We start from the raw sequence: 18924 nt of genomic DNA, 5'->3' as shown, positions 1-18924 counted from the left end.
GAGCAAAAGATGAAGTCAGCAGGTGCGGTTGTATAAAGAGTAACAAAGTCAGCTCAAGGTGGATTCCGGGGTGTGCGGATGGGTCAAACACAGGAGACCTGTGTCCCATGTGAAACCAACTATGCCTTATTATAACGTAAGTTAGGTTATTTGGCTATGTCCATAGGTTAAGTCACATCATATGACTTACTTTTTTTAACCCAAACCTTAATCTAACCAAACTGCAAGAACTTTAATAATGTACAAGGGTCTGGTAAGCCTGTTACTGGCACTCTCCACATTTGGTAATGATGTGTGATACCACTTAATTCCTAAATGATCCAATACCAAGTAATACCCAGGCTGGTATTGCTGAAACCGATACCAAAACCGATATAGTTTAATGTGACTTCCCCCCTCCCATTTCTGTATTTATGAGAGAAATAAGGAGTAGGCTGTATAGCCTTTACGAATTCAAAATAATAGCTGCATAATGACAACACATCAAACTACTGTCATATTCTTTAATTATAATAAAAATACCCTGCTCAGATCTGCCGCGTCATAACATCATCCTATTATTGTGACAGACTTAATCTCAAATGTTTAGCGAAGTTTGCGGTGTTGCCAAAGTATTTCACTGTCTTTGCACACACATCACACAGAGCAACATTATTACCTTCACAGCTAAAATACAGCCAGACGTGACTGTTTTTACAGTCAGCCAGAGTCAGTATTCAGTTGCGGGAAATGTAAAGGGCTGCAGCGGCTCACTTCAAAGAAGCTCCATCACAGAGCCGTAGCGCAAGCATGACTTTGACAGGCGGAAGGAAAAGTAGTTCCAACCGAGTATAATCAGACCATCCTGGTGGCAGTAAGATACTTATAATAAAACACACACTCACTCCAAATGACTGAGTTTAGAGATCGATCCTTTTATATGAGTATCGATCCTGGAGCAGGACATGTTGTTATCAGAAATATCAATACTTAAGGATCGATCCGCACATCACTACCATTTATATGTGAAGGACACAAGTATCTGTGATGGGATAGAAAAATTCCATTCTTAGATTCCTTGTCAGAAGGTTTGGAACCTTTATATCAGTTTTATTAGTACTCTCAACACTGACTGACTTCCAAGTGTCCCTGTGCTGCACCACAAAAATATGTATTCATGGCACTAATTTAAGCATGGTAATGTGCAGTAAATACAATCAGAGAAGCCGGTTTTGCTTGTTTAATAAAAGCTAATAATTATGCGTGTTAAAAGGCAATTGTTGTAAACGGTTTGCAGACATGCAGCTTTTTAAAATGTTTTAAGGTGAGTAGAATTTGTATGTATGTATGTATTTATTTATTTATTTTAATGTGTGCATTATAACATATTATTACCGGGCTAGCTGAAAAGATAAAGCAAGATAAGAGCTGAGAGTGTTACTGTAACTGATCATACACCTAAGCTGTCATTCACTACATACAGTAGGCTAAATAATCCTGGGAGCAGATCCCAGTGGGGTTGGAGGTGACGAGTTACTTCTGAAAAACATGAAATTGTCCCCCTCAATAAATTATTTCAGAAAAAATTAGGTAATTGAAAATTTAATCATGTATCTTTCTCAGTGGTCTGAACCATTGCATATACTGAACGAAGAGGAAATTTGGGAAATAAAGCAGATTACTTTAAAATGATACCTACCTTGCTATTGGACTAAGTTTCCCAGATTCGATCACTGTAGAATGTGAGTTGCGTCTTTAGTGAATAAATCTAGTGACTGGTAGTGACTGTTAGGACGCTGTAAGTAATTTTGTTCAAACAAAGATACAGTTTACCCATCAACAAAATGTTTTAAAATGTAACCAGACTGTTACCCTTTCAAGTGAATTATTTTATCCCCAGCCAGATCCACATTTAGCAGTAGCTAGCTAGCTAGTTTAACAAAAAATATTTTTTTTATCATACCCGTAAAACTGGTCCCCCCTAAGTTGGACTGAGATCTGTGACCCTGAATATCAAATAAAATACCTTTAATATTCATCGGGACATTTAAGCAAAATTATTAATTTAAACCCTAGAGGAATGATTTATTTGTATTGGCAAGCTTTGACTAAATTACATGAGTAAACGTAAATTGTCAAAAACAACCATGCAATGTCAATTCAGTTCATTCTACATTATTACATATGTTAAATTATTGGTCTATTTTGGTTAGCCTTGTCGTCTTTTAAGTTGTGCATCTATATTGGTATATTCCTGTATTTTTGTCCTGTTCATCTGTTCCTGGTGTACGTGTGTAAGTGTATTAAGAGCTGCTAAAAAACTTTAAATAAGTGTCAACATATTGTACTTACAAGTTGGCTCTGGTTTTAATTAGTAACTGTTAGACAATGATAGTTTACTGGCTGCATCCTAAAATGAAGGCCTGTAATGAAACACCGCTGTTTCATTAATTTTGTAATCACAAAATGCTAGCAGGAATGTCAAAAACGTTTAGGGTGAGCAGTGTTATGGCTAAAGCTCTAATGATGCAGTCCAGATCAATGCATATAAATTCCTTCAAGTTTACATGAATACCCTTATCAGTGTCAAATCAAATATTCTTGTAATGTATAATTTGGATTCAGTGGTTCAGTTACCACCTGCAAAGGGGATTCTAACATGTGAAAGAGCTCTTAATTGAAACTGACAGGGAACGGGTTGAACAGGTAAGATGTTGGTTTAGCAGCATGAACTAATGGCAAACATGTCCAATGAGCCTGCCTCTCACTGAAAGAATATGCTGGCAGGCACCAAAGCAGTAAGTATGCATTCTTAAAGACCAGAGACCTCATTAGGTCAATTATTTTCAAATTTAAGAACATTAAGAAATCAAATGTGTCATTAAAGAATGTTTAGAAATAATTTGCGGTAAACAAGGATGGTTGGTTAGGAGGTGGTCACTGAGCTACCATGTCAAAAAGAAAGTAATGATTATGTTTATGAGTTCTGATATTCAGGGGGAGCTTACATGTGTAGTTCTGACTCAATATTTAAGTAATTATCATGAATTAATTTAGTGAAATTGTAATATTGCTCAGGAAATTAACTTTGGGTTGTTTTAGGCAGATATACAAAATGTTCGACTCCATGACTGCTGTAAGAGTCAACCAGGTTAGTGTGTTGGTACAAAAGATGTAGTGGCTGGTGAGGCAAAAGTGTTACATCAGAAACAGTGATACTCCAACTGAGGATCTGATCCAGGGTGAGACTGTTACAATAGGTCTTTTCATGTACAAAGCAAATCATGCGACAAGAAATCTTACCCAAGAGGTCAGATGCAATATTTAAACAAGTACTGAAGTCACGATATACAATGTAGGGATTACCAGGTTGTAGAAGAAGCTCTCTAGCAAAGCCTGATGAAATCCTTCATCAGTATCACTATCACAGGTCTTTGTGTATTCTGTTTTGCTGATGCTTTGGTCTTGCCCTGTGCCACCCATGCTGGATTTTCTAATGATGTGACATTTGCATGTAACATTGTAACATGCATATAGTTTCTAACATTTAAGCTAAAAACAAAAGTAACATTAAAAATACAATACATACAAGTTCAAACAATGATGTTGCAAATGGTATAGCACACTGATTGTGTAGCTGGACAAAGAACCCAAAACTTGTATGACCACACTTTTTCACACTGTAATCAAGTTCTGAATGTTTCTCCTGAGCTGAGTTGTGATATCCTTTGAAAATTCAGATGTTGTGGAATTTAAATGATTGCAAACCTGCAATTTTCACACATGTAACAATATCTCTGAATAGGGATACAGTCTTTTGTGTTTGGGGTCCTTTCGTATTATGGGAGGCATGTTAAGGGTCTTGTTCACCGCTTTGTCTTGCCATGGATTTAATCTTGGACTGAAAACAGAAAGTTTGTCTCTGATTGTCAGGATATTTTGATTTTTTCCCTGGCTTTTTGTGTGAAGTTGTGCTTAGCTAAAAACCTTAGTTCATCTGTATTCTGTAACATGTATCACACAGTAAGCTAAGGTAAACAATCGTGACTTCAAGGCATGTGACTTAACACAACTGACAACTTGGATAACTTATTCTGTTACTACAGTCAGATTTTGGTGCAAAGCTTTTGTAACTAAGGTATGGGGTTAATATTGTCTTTTTAAACCATCAGACAAAAACTGCAACCCAAAAATATTTCTATTCCAAAATGTGAAAAAAAAGCTACAATGTGAAATACAAAGAAATGTGATTTGCATCCAAAATAACAGATTCAGTGTGACTGTGTTGTCGGCCTTTTTGTTTGTGTTTCTTATTTTTGGTTTCCTATTCATAGATTTCTAAAAGTTTAAATTTTAAATGGCTTCCGCTGCCAGTTTTCATTACATATTTATGAAACTTCATTGCTGGATGTGGACAGCCCTATAACATTTATCCAATTACTGTAAAGATCAAGCTCAGAAACTCCCTCTTAGTTTCACAATATGTTACCAGTGCCACTGTACTCTAACATGAGAGTGAGTGCCAGATTTACTAAGCCTTTTGTGTCTTACCTAAGATGTTTGGATTACAACCGCTTTTCAGCTATTCAATTAGCTTGGTTAGAGATGAAGAAAAGAGGACGGGAGCCCAATATCTGTTGTTCAATTTCTGTTGATTCATGGAGGACAAGAACAAAACAGACAACCACTGCCATGTAGCTTAGTCAGAAAATTAACTTGAACATTGTTCCTGGATGTAGACTTTTACCTTTATTTTTTGCACTAGCTTAGAAGCTAGTGCAAACAGCCAAGGACATTTCAGTATGCGAGGTAGTTATTTGAACTGCTGCTTCACTTCTATTGTATTTAAATCAAATTATCTTAAAAGCTTTCCCTTAGTTTCCTTTTGTAAAACCTATCATTTTAGTTTGAATCACAGCTTGGGACGACAGAACCATTTTCTTTGAAAAGAAAGCAGCCCTGGGGATTTAAGCAATCATTTTTTCCCATCAAATCAAATGCTTCCCCCTATAATATTATGTTCATTCTTCCTTTGCTCTAAGGGCAATGTTTATACATTCTTACACTTATCAACCAAAAATGTTGCAGTGCAGATGTACAGAAAACGATGTTAATCTCTTTGTGCACTGCACAATATGTTAAACTATAGTGTAATACAAATGTTAAAAATTTATCATTAGATTTTGCATTTCTTCCAATATGTCCTGTCGGCAATATTTTATGTAAAATTGAACAACTTGACATACATTGTAACAAGTGGTAATCATAGATTCCTAAATGCATTCTGAGTGTTTCATGTATACTTGTTTTTGTTGTAGTTAAACTGCCATGACAGGGGAGTGTACAGGTGGCACACCATGGCACAAACCTACAGGTTCAATTCCTGGCAGAGGTTCCTTTGGCTTGACCTGGCGTTTCTACCAACACAGCTGGCAGAGTTGACAGGTGGGAAGCCAGTGAGAGACCATGTCCAGGTTTTTGCATTGGGAGCTCTGGGTGACGGTTGAGACCAAAACATATAAAAATGCAGGAATTTTGACAAAATGACAGAGGTTGAGGCAAAGAAGCTGACACACACGACTCCAAAATCTGCTTTGACAACATTATGATAGTCTGAGCAGGAAAGGGAACCTGGTAGCTTGCAGCTATTTGTTTGTAATTGTAAAAACTGTATCAAAGTGTCTTTTCTAAAACGTTTTAATTTCTGCAAGTCATACACATCAGGGTTAACCAAATTAATTGATCAATTAACCATTGCATTTTCACTGGTGTAGTCTAGAAAACAAGTCAGCATATAGAAAGACTGGCAGAGTTAATGGAGTTCGCCTGTGGTGCATGGAAGAAAAGACTGCTGCCACTTTAATCATTACATGTGTAATTATCTTACTTTCTGACCACTGAATGAAAAGAAATGGAGGGTATATCTTAGTCCCTGACTTGAAAAGTACATTCATATATTTAAGTGTGTTTCATTGTGTCATTGCACATTAGGGTTCATTAAATTGTGGCTATATGAAACTTAGGGTATGTGATGACGCTGTGTATCAAGTAGACTACAGCATAGGAGCTACACAATGTTAAAACTGACTCCATGTACTTAAGTTTTTGTCTTGGCAACATCCAAATGACACACAGGACATTTACTTATTTCTGTGATACATCGCAATTAAATTAACACACTTATAATAGGTCTAAATCCAAATCATCATCATATGAATCATGCGTGAGCACTAACAAACATCTTAAATGGCATAGTGGTATAGTGGTAGACATTGTTGTTGACAACAGTGCATATGATAGCAGTGGCTTTAATCTAATTTCTGTTTTAACATTTATTAATTAGGGCAACACATTGCGGCATTCATATTAAGCATGTTAAAAGGTACAAACAGTAGCATATGCAATGTTTAATATAGTACCGTAATAGTATAACAGTACTGAAATTTGTATTAGTAATTATTGGTATAATTGTACTAATAATTGTGAATGTGTGCAGTAGGGCCCACTGTGGCTTTTATCAAACTAGAATGTACAGAAAACCTGTGCTGTCACCTGAGTATTAAAGCTTCAATGTTGAGCTGATGCAGTTTCAAAATAGACACTTCATAGCAGATTTATAATCACTAGATAGTCTTGTGTCTCCTCACTGAAGCCTTCTGCAGGAAGCCTCTTGTCTCTTCTCTCCTCTGAGCATCATTAAAAGAACTGAGATGTTTTTGATGATCCATAAAACACTTGAAATATACATAAGCATTTGATTTTTGTTTTTACAATAGGCTATATGTCAAGTTGGTACATTTTTCATAACCTGGCCACCAAAATCATAATATAACACTTCAGCAGTATTCTGACATCACCCTGCAAACCCTTCAAGCTGTTGCTGCAGCTGCCAGGTCGCTTACATATCCCTCACATGTCATCATGGGGGAGTATTTTATTGTATACATGTTAAAGACTGAGAACAGTTCTGCTGTGATGCTTGTCCCAGCACCACCTTTAGCTATCAGACTTGCTGCAAAAACAAAAGCAGGGCATGATTAACTGAATGACTAGATGGACAGAACTGTATGATAGAGAAATAAATACAGAATCTGGTGGTGATGGGTGCCACTACCTTATTGGATGTGAATTTTTGAGCACAACTATTATATCTTTTCCTGTATTCAGCAATCAATAAATAAATAAATAAATCTTTGTTATCAGCAAGCTTCAGAGATAGGATAATGCTCATGCTGAGAATCTTCTATAGAACTAAAGGCTGTAGTCAAGAGTATTTTGGCAATGCTTTGACAATGCCAGTAAACTAAAATTAGCTGGCTCTTAGGATTTGGTAAATACTCTACATAGATGTACTGCATTGTTGTGTGCGAATGACTAATAAGTTTCTATAAAGGGAAATGGTACAAACAAGCCTTGCTCTTCTTATTAAATATAGCCTTTTAATGAGAAATAGATTATTATATGAAACATTCATTTGAAATAAGCTGATATAATGATCTCAACAGAACAGCAAAAAAGTACATAGGCAAGGTATTAGGTGTAAAAATCTTCAGACATATCCATGAATACATGTAAGCAACACTGTGGTAGAGCGTAAATGTGCTTGTTTTATGGACCTTGCAGTGCCTCAAAACTAAATTGTAATGTACAGTATGTTATGACAATATAAAAACAGTCATAAATTGTCATAAATCTAATCGGATACATAGGATATGGGTGCCCTGTACTTTGTGCCAATGTACTCAAATGGAGGGCTTTAACGTAATCTCTGTATTCCCTTTCAATACTGTTATATTTTATTTATAATATTGTTACTGTAACATAGTTAATATTTACAAATATATTGTACAACAGGGGACATAAAATATCCACCATTACTTCAAGTCATCCTTTATCTGTCTGGTGGTTGAAATCCCCACATGCACAAACCTCCTTGAAGGCGTAGTTCTCAGGAGGAGATGAAAAGTGTATATTGGATCAACATTTATGGTTGTAAATTCTGAAGCTAATTCAGTGTCACTCTTCTGTGTAACATCTAAAGGTTGTCTCCAGCTCTAAATGTGTTAAAGGGATAGATAACAGGCACTTAATAATAATAATAATAATAACAACAACAATAATAATAATAATGTAAAAATCCATTTGGATAGTCCAATGTTGATGCTGAACAATCAGGTGTACTATTAACTTATTTTACTTTATTTATTGATTACAGGCTTGTGGTCATCTCAGGCTTGTTATGATTGGCTTCAGTATGTCAAAATTAGCTCTACATCAGCTTAAAAGTATCTACTAGGAGATACTGTTAGCATGCAAATGTTGCAACGGTAATGCTATGGATGCTAACGTATTTGCAAAAAGTCTACCATGTTAACATTAGCATACTAATAAGCTCAAATTCATAACTGAGCCTGATAAAACTAGTGCAATACCACTGCGCTCTGAGACAGCTAGCTGTAACCAAACCCAAGCAGATGCACTGGTCACAATACAGTGCATTTTACTGATATCCACCAGTCCAGATGGCCTCTCTCATCTTGTTGCTGCTGCTTAGGTTGAGGCAGGGCTGTGCAAATTGGAAACAATAGCACTGCAGAGGTATCTGCTCATTCACTAGAAGCACATTTTACAGATGTTGAGCTATTAACTTAACAAACAGATAGACTTTGACAACACAGGGCTGAGCCTGACAACCTGGGCCTTAGATGAACTGGCTACCACACATGCCCAAACCCAAACACGGGGAAATCAGTAAATTTTTTTACAGACTACTGAATCCTAGGCCTAACCCACCTGAAATTGATTAGAATTGAAGTGATACATTATGGTAACTTAGGTGACTAAGTTGTTATTTATAAAGCAACTCTCAAGCGGTGAAAGTGCTTCACAACAAGACTGACGACAGTAATATAAAACAATAGGATAATCATCATCACACAAAGCCAGACATGATTCTTTTAGCCTACACTATGACAAGAATGCACATCTAGAGACAACTATTAAAGTTGTGATTGTGGATGCAGTAAAATCTGCAGATGACAAAACTACAGTATGTCCATTAGAATCTGAAACAGGTTTTGTTCCGGGCCTGCTGCTATCTCTTACTTAAATCATTGCCCCGATTTTGACCACTGTTTTCAAGAGGTGTTGGATTGGGTGAGGGATTACAAACCCAGTTTCATTGTTGTTCCAGCCCACATTTATGTCACACCTCACCATGGTTGTTCCCAGATATATTACTATACATACCTCTGCTTACAACTGACCCCACAAGACTAGTCTCATCACAATGTAAAATAATTATTTAAAACAACACCAAATTAAAGCAATGTCACTATAACTACATCAACAGAACAGACATAAAAAACAATAAAACTGAAATAGAAAGGTTTTTGAGAGTTTATCCTAAAAGCTTGCAACTTGATGGACAGCTTTTAAGGTAGGATGAAGGTTTTTCTAGAGTTTGGGTGTCATGGCAGCAAATATAAAGTCTCCTCTTGTTAAAGTTCAAACCCATGGCCAGAACTGCTAGGTTGTATGACTTTGCCTTTCTTGTTGTGTAACAAACATGCAGATAATGGACAAAAAGTCATCAGCAATGGTAATGTTTCAGCATCAGAATACCCAAATAAAGTGTGTCAACAACAATACATAGGTTGTGTTTCATATTCTAGTTTGATGATGAGAGCGTTAAACAAAGTTGCAGCTCTGTTGATGTTTCCAACAGCATGCAAAACAAGGTGAAATTTCATATCTGGAAAGAAAAACAGAAATCTTTACATATGGTCATAAATCGCTTACAGATTAAACACTGCCAAAAAAGATATTTTAAGCTTTAATATAACCATTTCTTTTTTCTTTTTTTTTCCTGTGGCACAACAGAGAAATTCAATGGCTTTACAACACGATTCTTATCCAACATAAGATGCCTTCTCTTGTCATCTGTCTTTTTGCTGTGCTCTTATCTTAAAACTGAGAGAATAAAATAAAAACATACAAATGGAACATTTCTTTTCATGTTATGAAGTACTTTGTGAAACGGGGATGGACTTTATGTCTTACTGTATGTCTACCTCAGGGAAGTGTATGGCTTTAAGTTGTCTCGCAAATGTGCCTGAATGATGAATGTTTACATTTTGCTCTTGGTGCTGAAAAGCTCCACAAATCAGCAGTCACAACATGTACATTTTGCAAAGCTGTACAAAATAGCATTGATTGTTAAATCTTCAGACCACAATATTGCACTCACGCACCAGGAGGTACTGCCTTGTGAAAACACAGCTTGAATTTCAAACACGAGAAGAAGCGCTCCAAATGCAAGATTTAGCTTAGACTGGAGAGTCGATCTCAAATGACACATTCAATTAACAAACAGCAATAAGCATCAAGCCAAAAAAAAGGTATATGCACACTTGCGCACGCGCACATACACACACATTCACCCACATATATATGTATATATAAACAGCTGGCTTTTGTTATTTGACATGACTATCCATTTCTGCCCTGCTGTGTGCCTTATGTGTCAGAACAATGATAGAGTGCCTCATAACTCACAAAGAGCAATGCAGATTCGCTGTGGGTTTGAAATGTAATAAAGAGTCTATAAGTAATGTGTTGACTACTTACTCACTAGGGCTATTTAATCCTTACAATGTATAAACATTTTTAATATTAAACTGTCCATTATGTCTGAAATATTTTGCACATTAGCTGAAATTAAAGGATATCTGGTCTGCCCTTGTGTTATGTCAGTATTCCTTTAAAAATGTTTTTCTCAGTAAAGAATGGCAGTTTCAGATATAACCTTTTGATCCCTCAGAGTAAAATCAAGGCCTCTTTTTCACCAGTACATAGATGTAATGTTTCTTTTTTTCTCTCTTTCTTTTAAGTTCTTTTAGGGAATGACAGACATGCTGGGACAAATATGGTACAGTCCTTATAGTGGTTCCATTAATCTTCTTTATCTGCCTGAAATTCTTTTCATCACTGCCTTTTCCTTTTTCTCTTTAAGAATTATGCTTACAAAGTTAATATTACATCAAAAGGCAGAAAAGGTCCAAAAATGAAAAAGAGAAAATCAAATTAAGATTAATGTCCCCTCATAGTTCATTTGTTGGGTGTTTCTGTTTGCTGTCCTTATGTTAATGTTACTATGTTCAACAGAGTTTAGCAGTCAGGTGATCTGATTGTTTTAGTATCTCTGTGCTGTACATGTCCAAGGCATGATTTACTCGAATCATCTCGCTGTTGTTGAGTTTAAGCCTATGCTTTAGCATACACGAGAAGAGGTCCAGCTGGGGTTTGCCAGGTGCTGATGGAGGGGCAAGGCGGTTAATCCGATCCCTAATGTCCAGTAACAGGAGCATAACAGATGAGGATGAGTAGAACTGAGTTCCCTGTGTGTAAGACTGGTTAACCTGCTGCACAGCACTACGGAGCAGATCGCCATTAAAGCGCAGGCTATAGCCGAATACTTGGATATCAGATATTTTTATGTAGATCTGGCGCTTGTTAGGGTCTGCAAGATCCACTGGACCCTGTCCTGTGTCATTGCGTAGGCCAGTTGGGATCTTAGCACGGCTACGCAGGTAGATGTGCACCGTCTCAAAGAAGGTCTTCCACCGGTTGCCCAGGAGGAGAGTCCAGTTGAAGCACTGGGAATTCTGCAGTCGTACTTTTTCCCAGCGTGGGTAGCCATGTTCACCAAAAGGCATACTCCAGCCTTCTGAGTGGCTACCACTGAATGGGTTGACATAGACAAAGAACATGGGGTCAATGCTGCTATTTCGCATCTGGCAGATCTTCATTGATAGACCGATTATCATGTGGAGGTAGTCCATCCGGTTTTTGTTACTTTTAAGAGTCAGGGACATGCGTTTACGCCATCGAGGATCGAAGAAGGTCTCTAGTCGAATCTCATTACTGATGAAAGTAGTGTGAATGTACAGTCGCGAATCCATTTTCTGTAACAGGTATTTGAGTTCCAGGTCCTGAAAGTCCAAATCAGTTTCAAAGCTGATGAACTGCTCGCTACGTTCTGAGTCTACATTCTGAGGCTCACAGCGACCACGGTACAACTTGTAGCCCTTGTTGCAGGAGCCACATTGTGAGATGTTGGCCAGGCTGCACATGGCACAGCTGTTGTTGCCACCTATGACACATGGAATGGGTCGCTGACATAGGGTGACACCAGTATGGCACACGCATGTCCTTTGGCTCTCCAGGAAGGTCCCCCAGAACCCATTCTCATTGCAGTAGAGGAAAGACTGAACCCTGTTGAGCCACTGCATCACAGACCTAGAGAGAGAGGAAAATCAGGAAAGAAGAATTAATGATCAGATGGAAAGTTCAAAGCTTTATCATATCAGCACTATTTTTAGACCATTTACTCCAAGTTGTGTATGCAATATATTACTGCTAAAAATTTCCATAGCATACTGTGGCGGTTTTGTGCATTTTTACATTTTATAGGAGATTATTTGCTTTCGTCCATATTTGTACACTGTGAAAATCAACTTGCAATGCCTTGAAATTTGTTGTGACAGGTTAGTAATTATATTAAGTTAAATTTTAATTGTGTGGTAATACACTTGCAAACTTTGGAAAACTATTCAAAGTATTTGAAATGAAACAGTAATATTAATTAACTGACAAAAATAAAACCCATCATTAAGTTACCCAACGCCAGGAATCCACTGACTCCGGCACGTTATGCCACGGTTTTGATGAGTCCTTAGCCCGGCGTCAAAGCCCACTGGAAGCGTCTCAGAAGTGTTTCAGCAGCGGATCGTGCAACCTGCCCACATTATTTACTTAATTTGTCATTTTTGTGCTAACTACTATCTTCTTCACAGCTCTATGTGGCTCCGTTTGTTCTGTCAACTGCACATCAACTGTTGCATTTCCCACAAGGAACATTTCAGAATCAGGGCATTTTGCTTGCCTGATTTTGTTGACATCTTCAGATTTTGTTGATTTGGTAATCAGTGTTTGCATTTCCATGGGCTTCAACTATGATTAAGTAGGCTACATAGTTAAATTATTTATTTTTGTTTCTGCTTTAACTGTGTTTATTGTTGTTTAATGATCGGGAGTCTCTACAGGGTGTTTTATTTTGAAAATTCACCGGATTCTCTATGCCGTTCTGTGTCTGACTTACTGCCTGGTTCGAGCTGCTCTGTGCTGCTTGACACGGCTTGCGCCAAAAAAATAGACCTTCTACCTATTCTCTGCAGAGTGGAGCAGAGAGATGCTTCTGAGACGCACTGCGGACGCGTCTCGTGGACTCACAAGCACTGACTATAATGGCCGCGATTAGCTCCAGCAACCACGGCGCAGCTGTAACGCACCGTAGCCGGGGTCAGTGGGTTTTAGCCGTAAGGGTGGATAACCGTACCTATCTTGAGTAAGCTTCAAGTCTTAGCAAGTTGACTTAACCATACTGAAATGAATGGACACACAATGGCTTGAAGGAATAAAAAAAACCACACAAAAAATCTATGACATTCTTTGTTAAATGTTTGGCAGAAATGTGTACATGAAAACCGTCTAATAAGGATAGTCAGGGAATAGGATCATTCCTTCCCTTCAAGGGGGAGGAGTTGCGTTATTTCCCTCAGGTGGAAGGCATTACTTGCTATTCTTATCTTGTCTCTTCTTTTCCCCTCAGGCATCTTTCGTTGTCATCTTGACAGTACTGGAACTTATTTTCTGAAGAGGAGGAGGTGAATTCTGAATCCTAATTTTTAGGAGGAGTGCTGGTCAAGGTTAGCTTGACATGTTAATGAACCTAAGCATTAACTTTGATGGATGACATTGCATTCTCAGCAGGCCAGAAAGCCCCAAAGCTATACCCAAAATGAGCCTAGAACGGATCACCTATAGAGGACAATTGAAGAACACTGTTTGATTCCACTAACTTGGATGGGATAAAGTGAAGGTGTGCTAACATTGCCATGATTCCAAATTCCAACACCATTTACATATTTAGGCTTTCAAGACCTGCATTTTAGGAAGTGTACACAGTAACTTGAAGAGTACATATGCAATAGCATTAGTTATTTGTCCTTTATTCCCCAACTCAAATCCACTTTACAGGACAAAATGTCAACACATTCTGTGGTTATTAAGTAGTTGGAATTCAGTTCAGTGCAATCTGTAAATTGTTGTGCTGTAATCACTGTTTGTAATGTAAAAGTAGCTTTAATGTTGTTCAGTTGCTAATATACTCCTCAAAATCCATAGTTTTACTAGCCAATGATTCCATTTTCATCCATAGCCCCTATGCATTCCATCCTCCCCTTTTCTTTGAGTGTGATGTTTGACATTGTTATTTGTAGTACTGACGGTATAGCAGAGGTTGTCGGAATAAATGTGAGTACAAAAGAAAAACGTCTCAGGACTAATTGGTCCCTTTTATTTGGCAAGTAAGAGGGGCTCTTCGATTACTCTCTCTTGAAATTATGAGCTTTCAGGACAAGCAATTCCATTTTTTTGTGTTTACAATAAATATTCACACACATTTCCCCATTCATATCATACAAGATAGATGGAGTGTTTCATTTACCTTTAAGAATTTTGCATGTATAACAATTACTCATCAGCATACAGTCAGACTTTGCGTGTTTTTTTCAGGAGTGACATTGCATTAATGGAGATTGCAAGTAGCTCAATGGCAAGCATTATTAGGAAAGAAGATAACCCTATGTGGGAAAACAGCAGGGAAGTGATGAGAACTGATGCCAATAAGCTGAAGAATGCTAGTGGGCAGAGACTAACTCTAAAAAATGAATAAATGTAAGAGCTTCTCCAAAGACAAATTAACAAAGACAAAAACAAGTGTGCTATGACAGTACCTGATTTTCATATATTTTTTTATATATTAAAGCTAGGGTAGGCAATTTATTGCAGGAGCATTATTTGTTATATTTAACAAAATTATCTTTATGTTCCAACAGCAATCAATAAATCAAATGCTCTGACACAAAAAGGAAAATACATCTGCTATCTGTGGCTGTCACACGGCCAACCATTTCATTCAGGCGTGTCTGCCTGTCTACTTTCCCACTTGTGCGCACTCTGCCCGTGCACTAACTACACTTACAGTGGCTTTGAAGAAAGGGCTGAAGAGAGGGGGTGGGATTTCATTGCAGTTGGATACTTTCACAATCTAGCAGTCTCCTGCTAGTTTTCAAATGTTGCATTCCATTGATGTTGTACTATGTAAAACCTGTCTTATTCAGAGTAATAACCCAAAGAAGCAGTAGGGGGTTAAGCCAGTATCTTGTTATCACCATCAGGTGAGCTTACTTGCCTCTGCAATTCTGAGAAAGGGCTTATCATATGGAGGAGACACCTGCATGACAGATAGTTGGGTCAACACCAGAATATCAAATGCCACATTAAAAACATAAAGTAGAATACAAGAGATCTAATTAATTAAGTCTTAGAAAATGCTGGTATACAGTGCTGCACATTATGTATAGTTACAAGCTGTATGAAAGCCTTTTAATGTTTGTCAATTAACAAACAAAAAATGATGAATCCATGATGGGTTCTGGAGAATATGCCTTCATATGACAGGATTTAAAAGCATTAGTTATCTCTTATAGATTCAAGGTAATCTGAATATTGTAGCCACTCCCTTAATATTGTGCTTGAATTTTTCTAACTTTCTCACTGACAAAAATCATGTTTTGCATTAGTCAGAAGGTCAGAGTAGATTGCATCCAGTCTGGCGATGATGTATTTTCTTTATATTAAAGGAGACCTATTATGCTTTTCCACATTTTATGACTTATCTACAATGTTACAGTGTTGGATGTTCATGTTAAACATGGCCAAAGCTTCAAATAATGAGGTTAAAGTATTTAAAAGAAATCCCTCCTAGCAAAAACTTCAGATTTCCTCCTGTTATGAGCGCTCTGTTTTGAACTGCTTTTTCTACCAATGGCTCTGTTCTACTACATACCGAGCTAGACAGAGCAAGTGTTCCATATATGGTCATTTGTTCCGCACAGCAACGGCACAGCAATGCTCAGTCTGTCCTTACCACTCAGCGACAACAACAGCCTGGTAAAATCCTTCATCACCGTCTTAAACAGTCAGAAGACAGTGGGCTTTGAGAGGTTTGAGGCCTTAAAGAGACAGGCACATCTACAGCTTGTTTCAGACAGAGGCTGCCATACAGGAGTTACAGAACTACAATATAGGACTGGAAAAGCAGTATATTAGGTCTCCTTTAAACCTGGTCAAGGGGAAACTGAATAGTGTTGATTGAATTTCAGTATTTTGTCAATAAATTTGGTTTCTCTTTTCCTGTGTAATTTCTTGATTAAAGTGTTGTGTAAGATAATATCTCTCTGAATATACTGTATGCTTCGAGTGTTACTGTTACTTGTAGATTTGTGTGGTCAATATGGCTTTTAAACTACTCAGCAGGTATTTCATCTGATACAAATGATAAATAAAAAAATTTTCTGACCTGTGCATTTTCCATGTATTTAATTGTACTCTAGCCATGAATTCATGTGGTCTTTCCAACACTGCAACCCAGCTGATTACGTCACTCACTGATTTCCCCATTTTTTTTATTCCATTGCTGACTTGGTATATGCCATGTGTGGAGCAGCTATTTCTTGAGCTTGTTTGCTTATGTGCACTAGAGTGCTGATGTCTGCTTTTGCCTCTTCCCGAGCAATCTCCTGGTGCAGGCACTGTATTTGTGACTTTTTATCACTTTCCATTGCCTCTCTGTAGTGTTGCAGTTTAGTGTCTTGACTGGTGTATCATGTTAGCTTCCTCCAGCTTGTGTTTCACACATACTGTCATACTGTCTATTCCAGTATGGATATAAAAGGAGCTAAGAAGAGGTGTGCAAGTATACTGGTTTTATTTTTATTATACCATGGTGAAACATTCTGATGATAACACAACCAACAATTTCTTTTACCTATTCTATTACTAACACTTTGATTATCACTATTTTCACACGGTGCCATGAACACAGAGTCAGATGTTGGCCAGCTAAGCAGGCTTTATGTCTGTTTAGCTTTGAGCTCTAGCTGCTCTGGCTGTTTCTCGCTATGTTTAAATTAGCTAGTCGACCAGTTGACACGACTGACGCAAAGGAAACTTGCTTCAAGATGGTGCATATTACGTTCTCCCTCATAGAGCTTCACCTGTGCCAGTGTTGGCAAAATGCATGTATTTGATTCTTTCACAACTACTGTATTGACGCTCAAAAGAAATCAGAACGTGTATAAAAACATAAATGGGTGGACTTTATATATAATCTAAGATACACAGATAATATGCAATATGGTGCATTTAAAAATTTTTGCTGTATCAGAGCTCTAATAGTTGTATTTCACGGAAGTGTGATGATTATCATAATACCATGTGCCCTGATTAATTGGCCACAATAATCAGGGCACATAATTTGTATGTAATTGGATTTTGATATAAGAGATAAAACTAATCATTTAACATTATGTAACTTATTTTATTGGCTATAAATTATTGCATTGGACACAGGCCCGGCCATATGCATCCCTTCTTTGAATTTATTTGCAATAACTGTTGAAATATCCATTCTGAAATACCATATAAATACTTCCCCCAATAAGCCATTTGAGTGCATTATGCAGCTAGTTTTATTTTTGCCGTATTTGTATCCACCTAAAGCAATAGCTTGGCATAGATTTGCCATAGGAAATTAAATGAAATGCTGTTTGTTTTCAGGAATTCAGTGATTCAGTGATTGTAATGGGGCATCAAACAGCCCTGGTATTTAGATGAAATATTACTCCCTCCTACGTTGGAGCAAGGTAAAGAAAATAGAGAAAGAGAACATCTGAGCAGTAGAATAAAATCAAAGAAAACCGAAGAAGATGATGGGGCATGCAAATGAAAATGTTTTATTAACAATAGTATGAGGATATGGAGCCCCCGAAAGATCACTGGTGGGAATTTAATTTCTGAAATTCATTTATGTTCCCTCCCAATAAATTTTACATTCCCTCGCATTAAGTTTTGCATTCCCTTGCAATATTTTGCATTACCTCTCAATACGTATTGCATTGCCTCTGATCCACAGAGAAAGGCTGAGAAAGCTAATCCTGAACTCATGTATGGCTTAACAATGCTCTCTTGGCTAATGTTAATAGGAGCAATAAAGAGTCATAGTCACACTACAGCTACCATAGCACCATGGATACAACTATAAATGCAGCCATAGTCTGGGTAATAACAATATCAACAGCCACAGCTTCAACCACCTCAGCTGGGCAGAGCACCTGCAGCTGTGCTCACTGCCACAGGCTGTATACTGTCAGGGCTTGGCCTTTTGAAAGGTGTAATGTACAATAAATGTCAATAAATTTATTATATTTATTAATAAATATAATAAAAAATTATTATTATTTTTTAATACAATTAATTAATTTATTAAATTTATTACATTAAAATTTATTATAAAATATCAACCGTGACCTTATCAGGGATGAGAGAGAGAAATGTCGTTGATGAGTTCATAAGACAGGATATCTGCTTATAATACTAAATACAAAAATTTGGACAGGATATGTTTAATCCAAAACTGTTGGAAATTTCAGTGTCATTTCAAAATCAATAGAAATTAGTGCAAAGTTTTTCATCATATAGAGGGTAAATTTATATTTGTAAATATGTTTGACTCTGAACATGAATAATTAAAGCCAATGCATTGCCTGGATGCAAATGATTTGGCTGGGAGTGATGCTACTTTATATCTGTCACTATTAATCATTTATACCAAAGACAAACTGCTATGTTTATTCTACTTGAAGCAAGCTGCTATACTCATTACAGGAAATGCAATAGCAAATTCAATATAGTTCAGCTATAAAGTTTCCACACAGTTACGGCATTGAGTGTTCACAACAGGAATTTACAGTGCCTGTA

General features: G+C 37.2%; 1 protein-coding gene across 1 annotated transcript in view; it reads right to left on the bottom strand.

The window, feature by feature from the left end:
* Positions 1-7468: 7468 nt before the first annotated feature.
* brinp1 (bone morphogenetic protein/retinoic acid inducible neural-specific 1) overlaps positions 7469-18924 on the bottom strand; it is a 145528-nt gene continuing 134072 nt past the window's right edge. The window contains exon 8 of the mRNA XM_046066796.1: positions 7469-12279. Coding sequence (XP_045922752.1) covers positions 11139-12279 — 1141 coding nt within the window. The 3' untranslated portion in view covers positions 7469-11138. The remainder of the gene's footprint in view (positions 12280-18924) is intronic.

Source organism: Micropterus dolomieu, linkage group LG13 (assembly GCF_021292245.1).
Source record: "Micropterus dolomieu isolate WLL.071019.BEF.003 ecotype Adirondacks linkage group LG13, ASM2129224v1, whole genome shotgun sequence".
Lineage (NCBI taxonomy): Eukaryota > Metazoa > Chordata > Actinopteri > Centrarchiformes > Centrarchidae > Micropterus > Micropterus dolomieu.
Note: the sequence above shows the minus strand (reverse complement) of the source record. Positions and strands in the feature narration are given on the sequence as shown.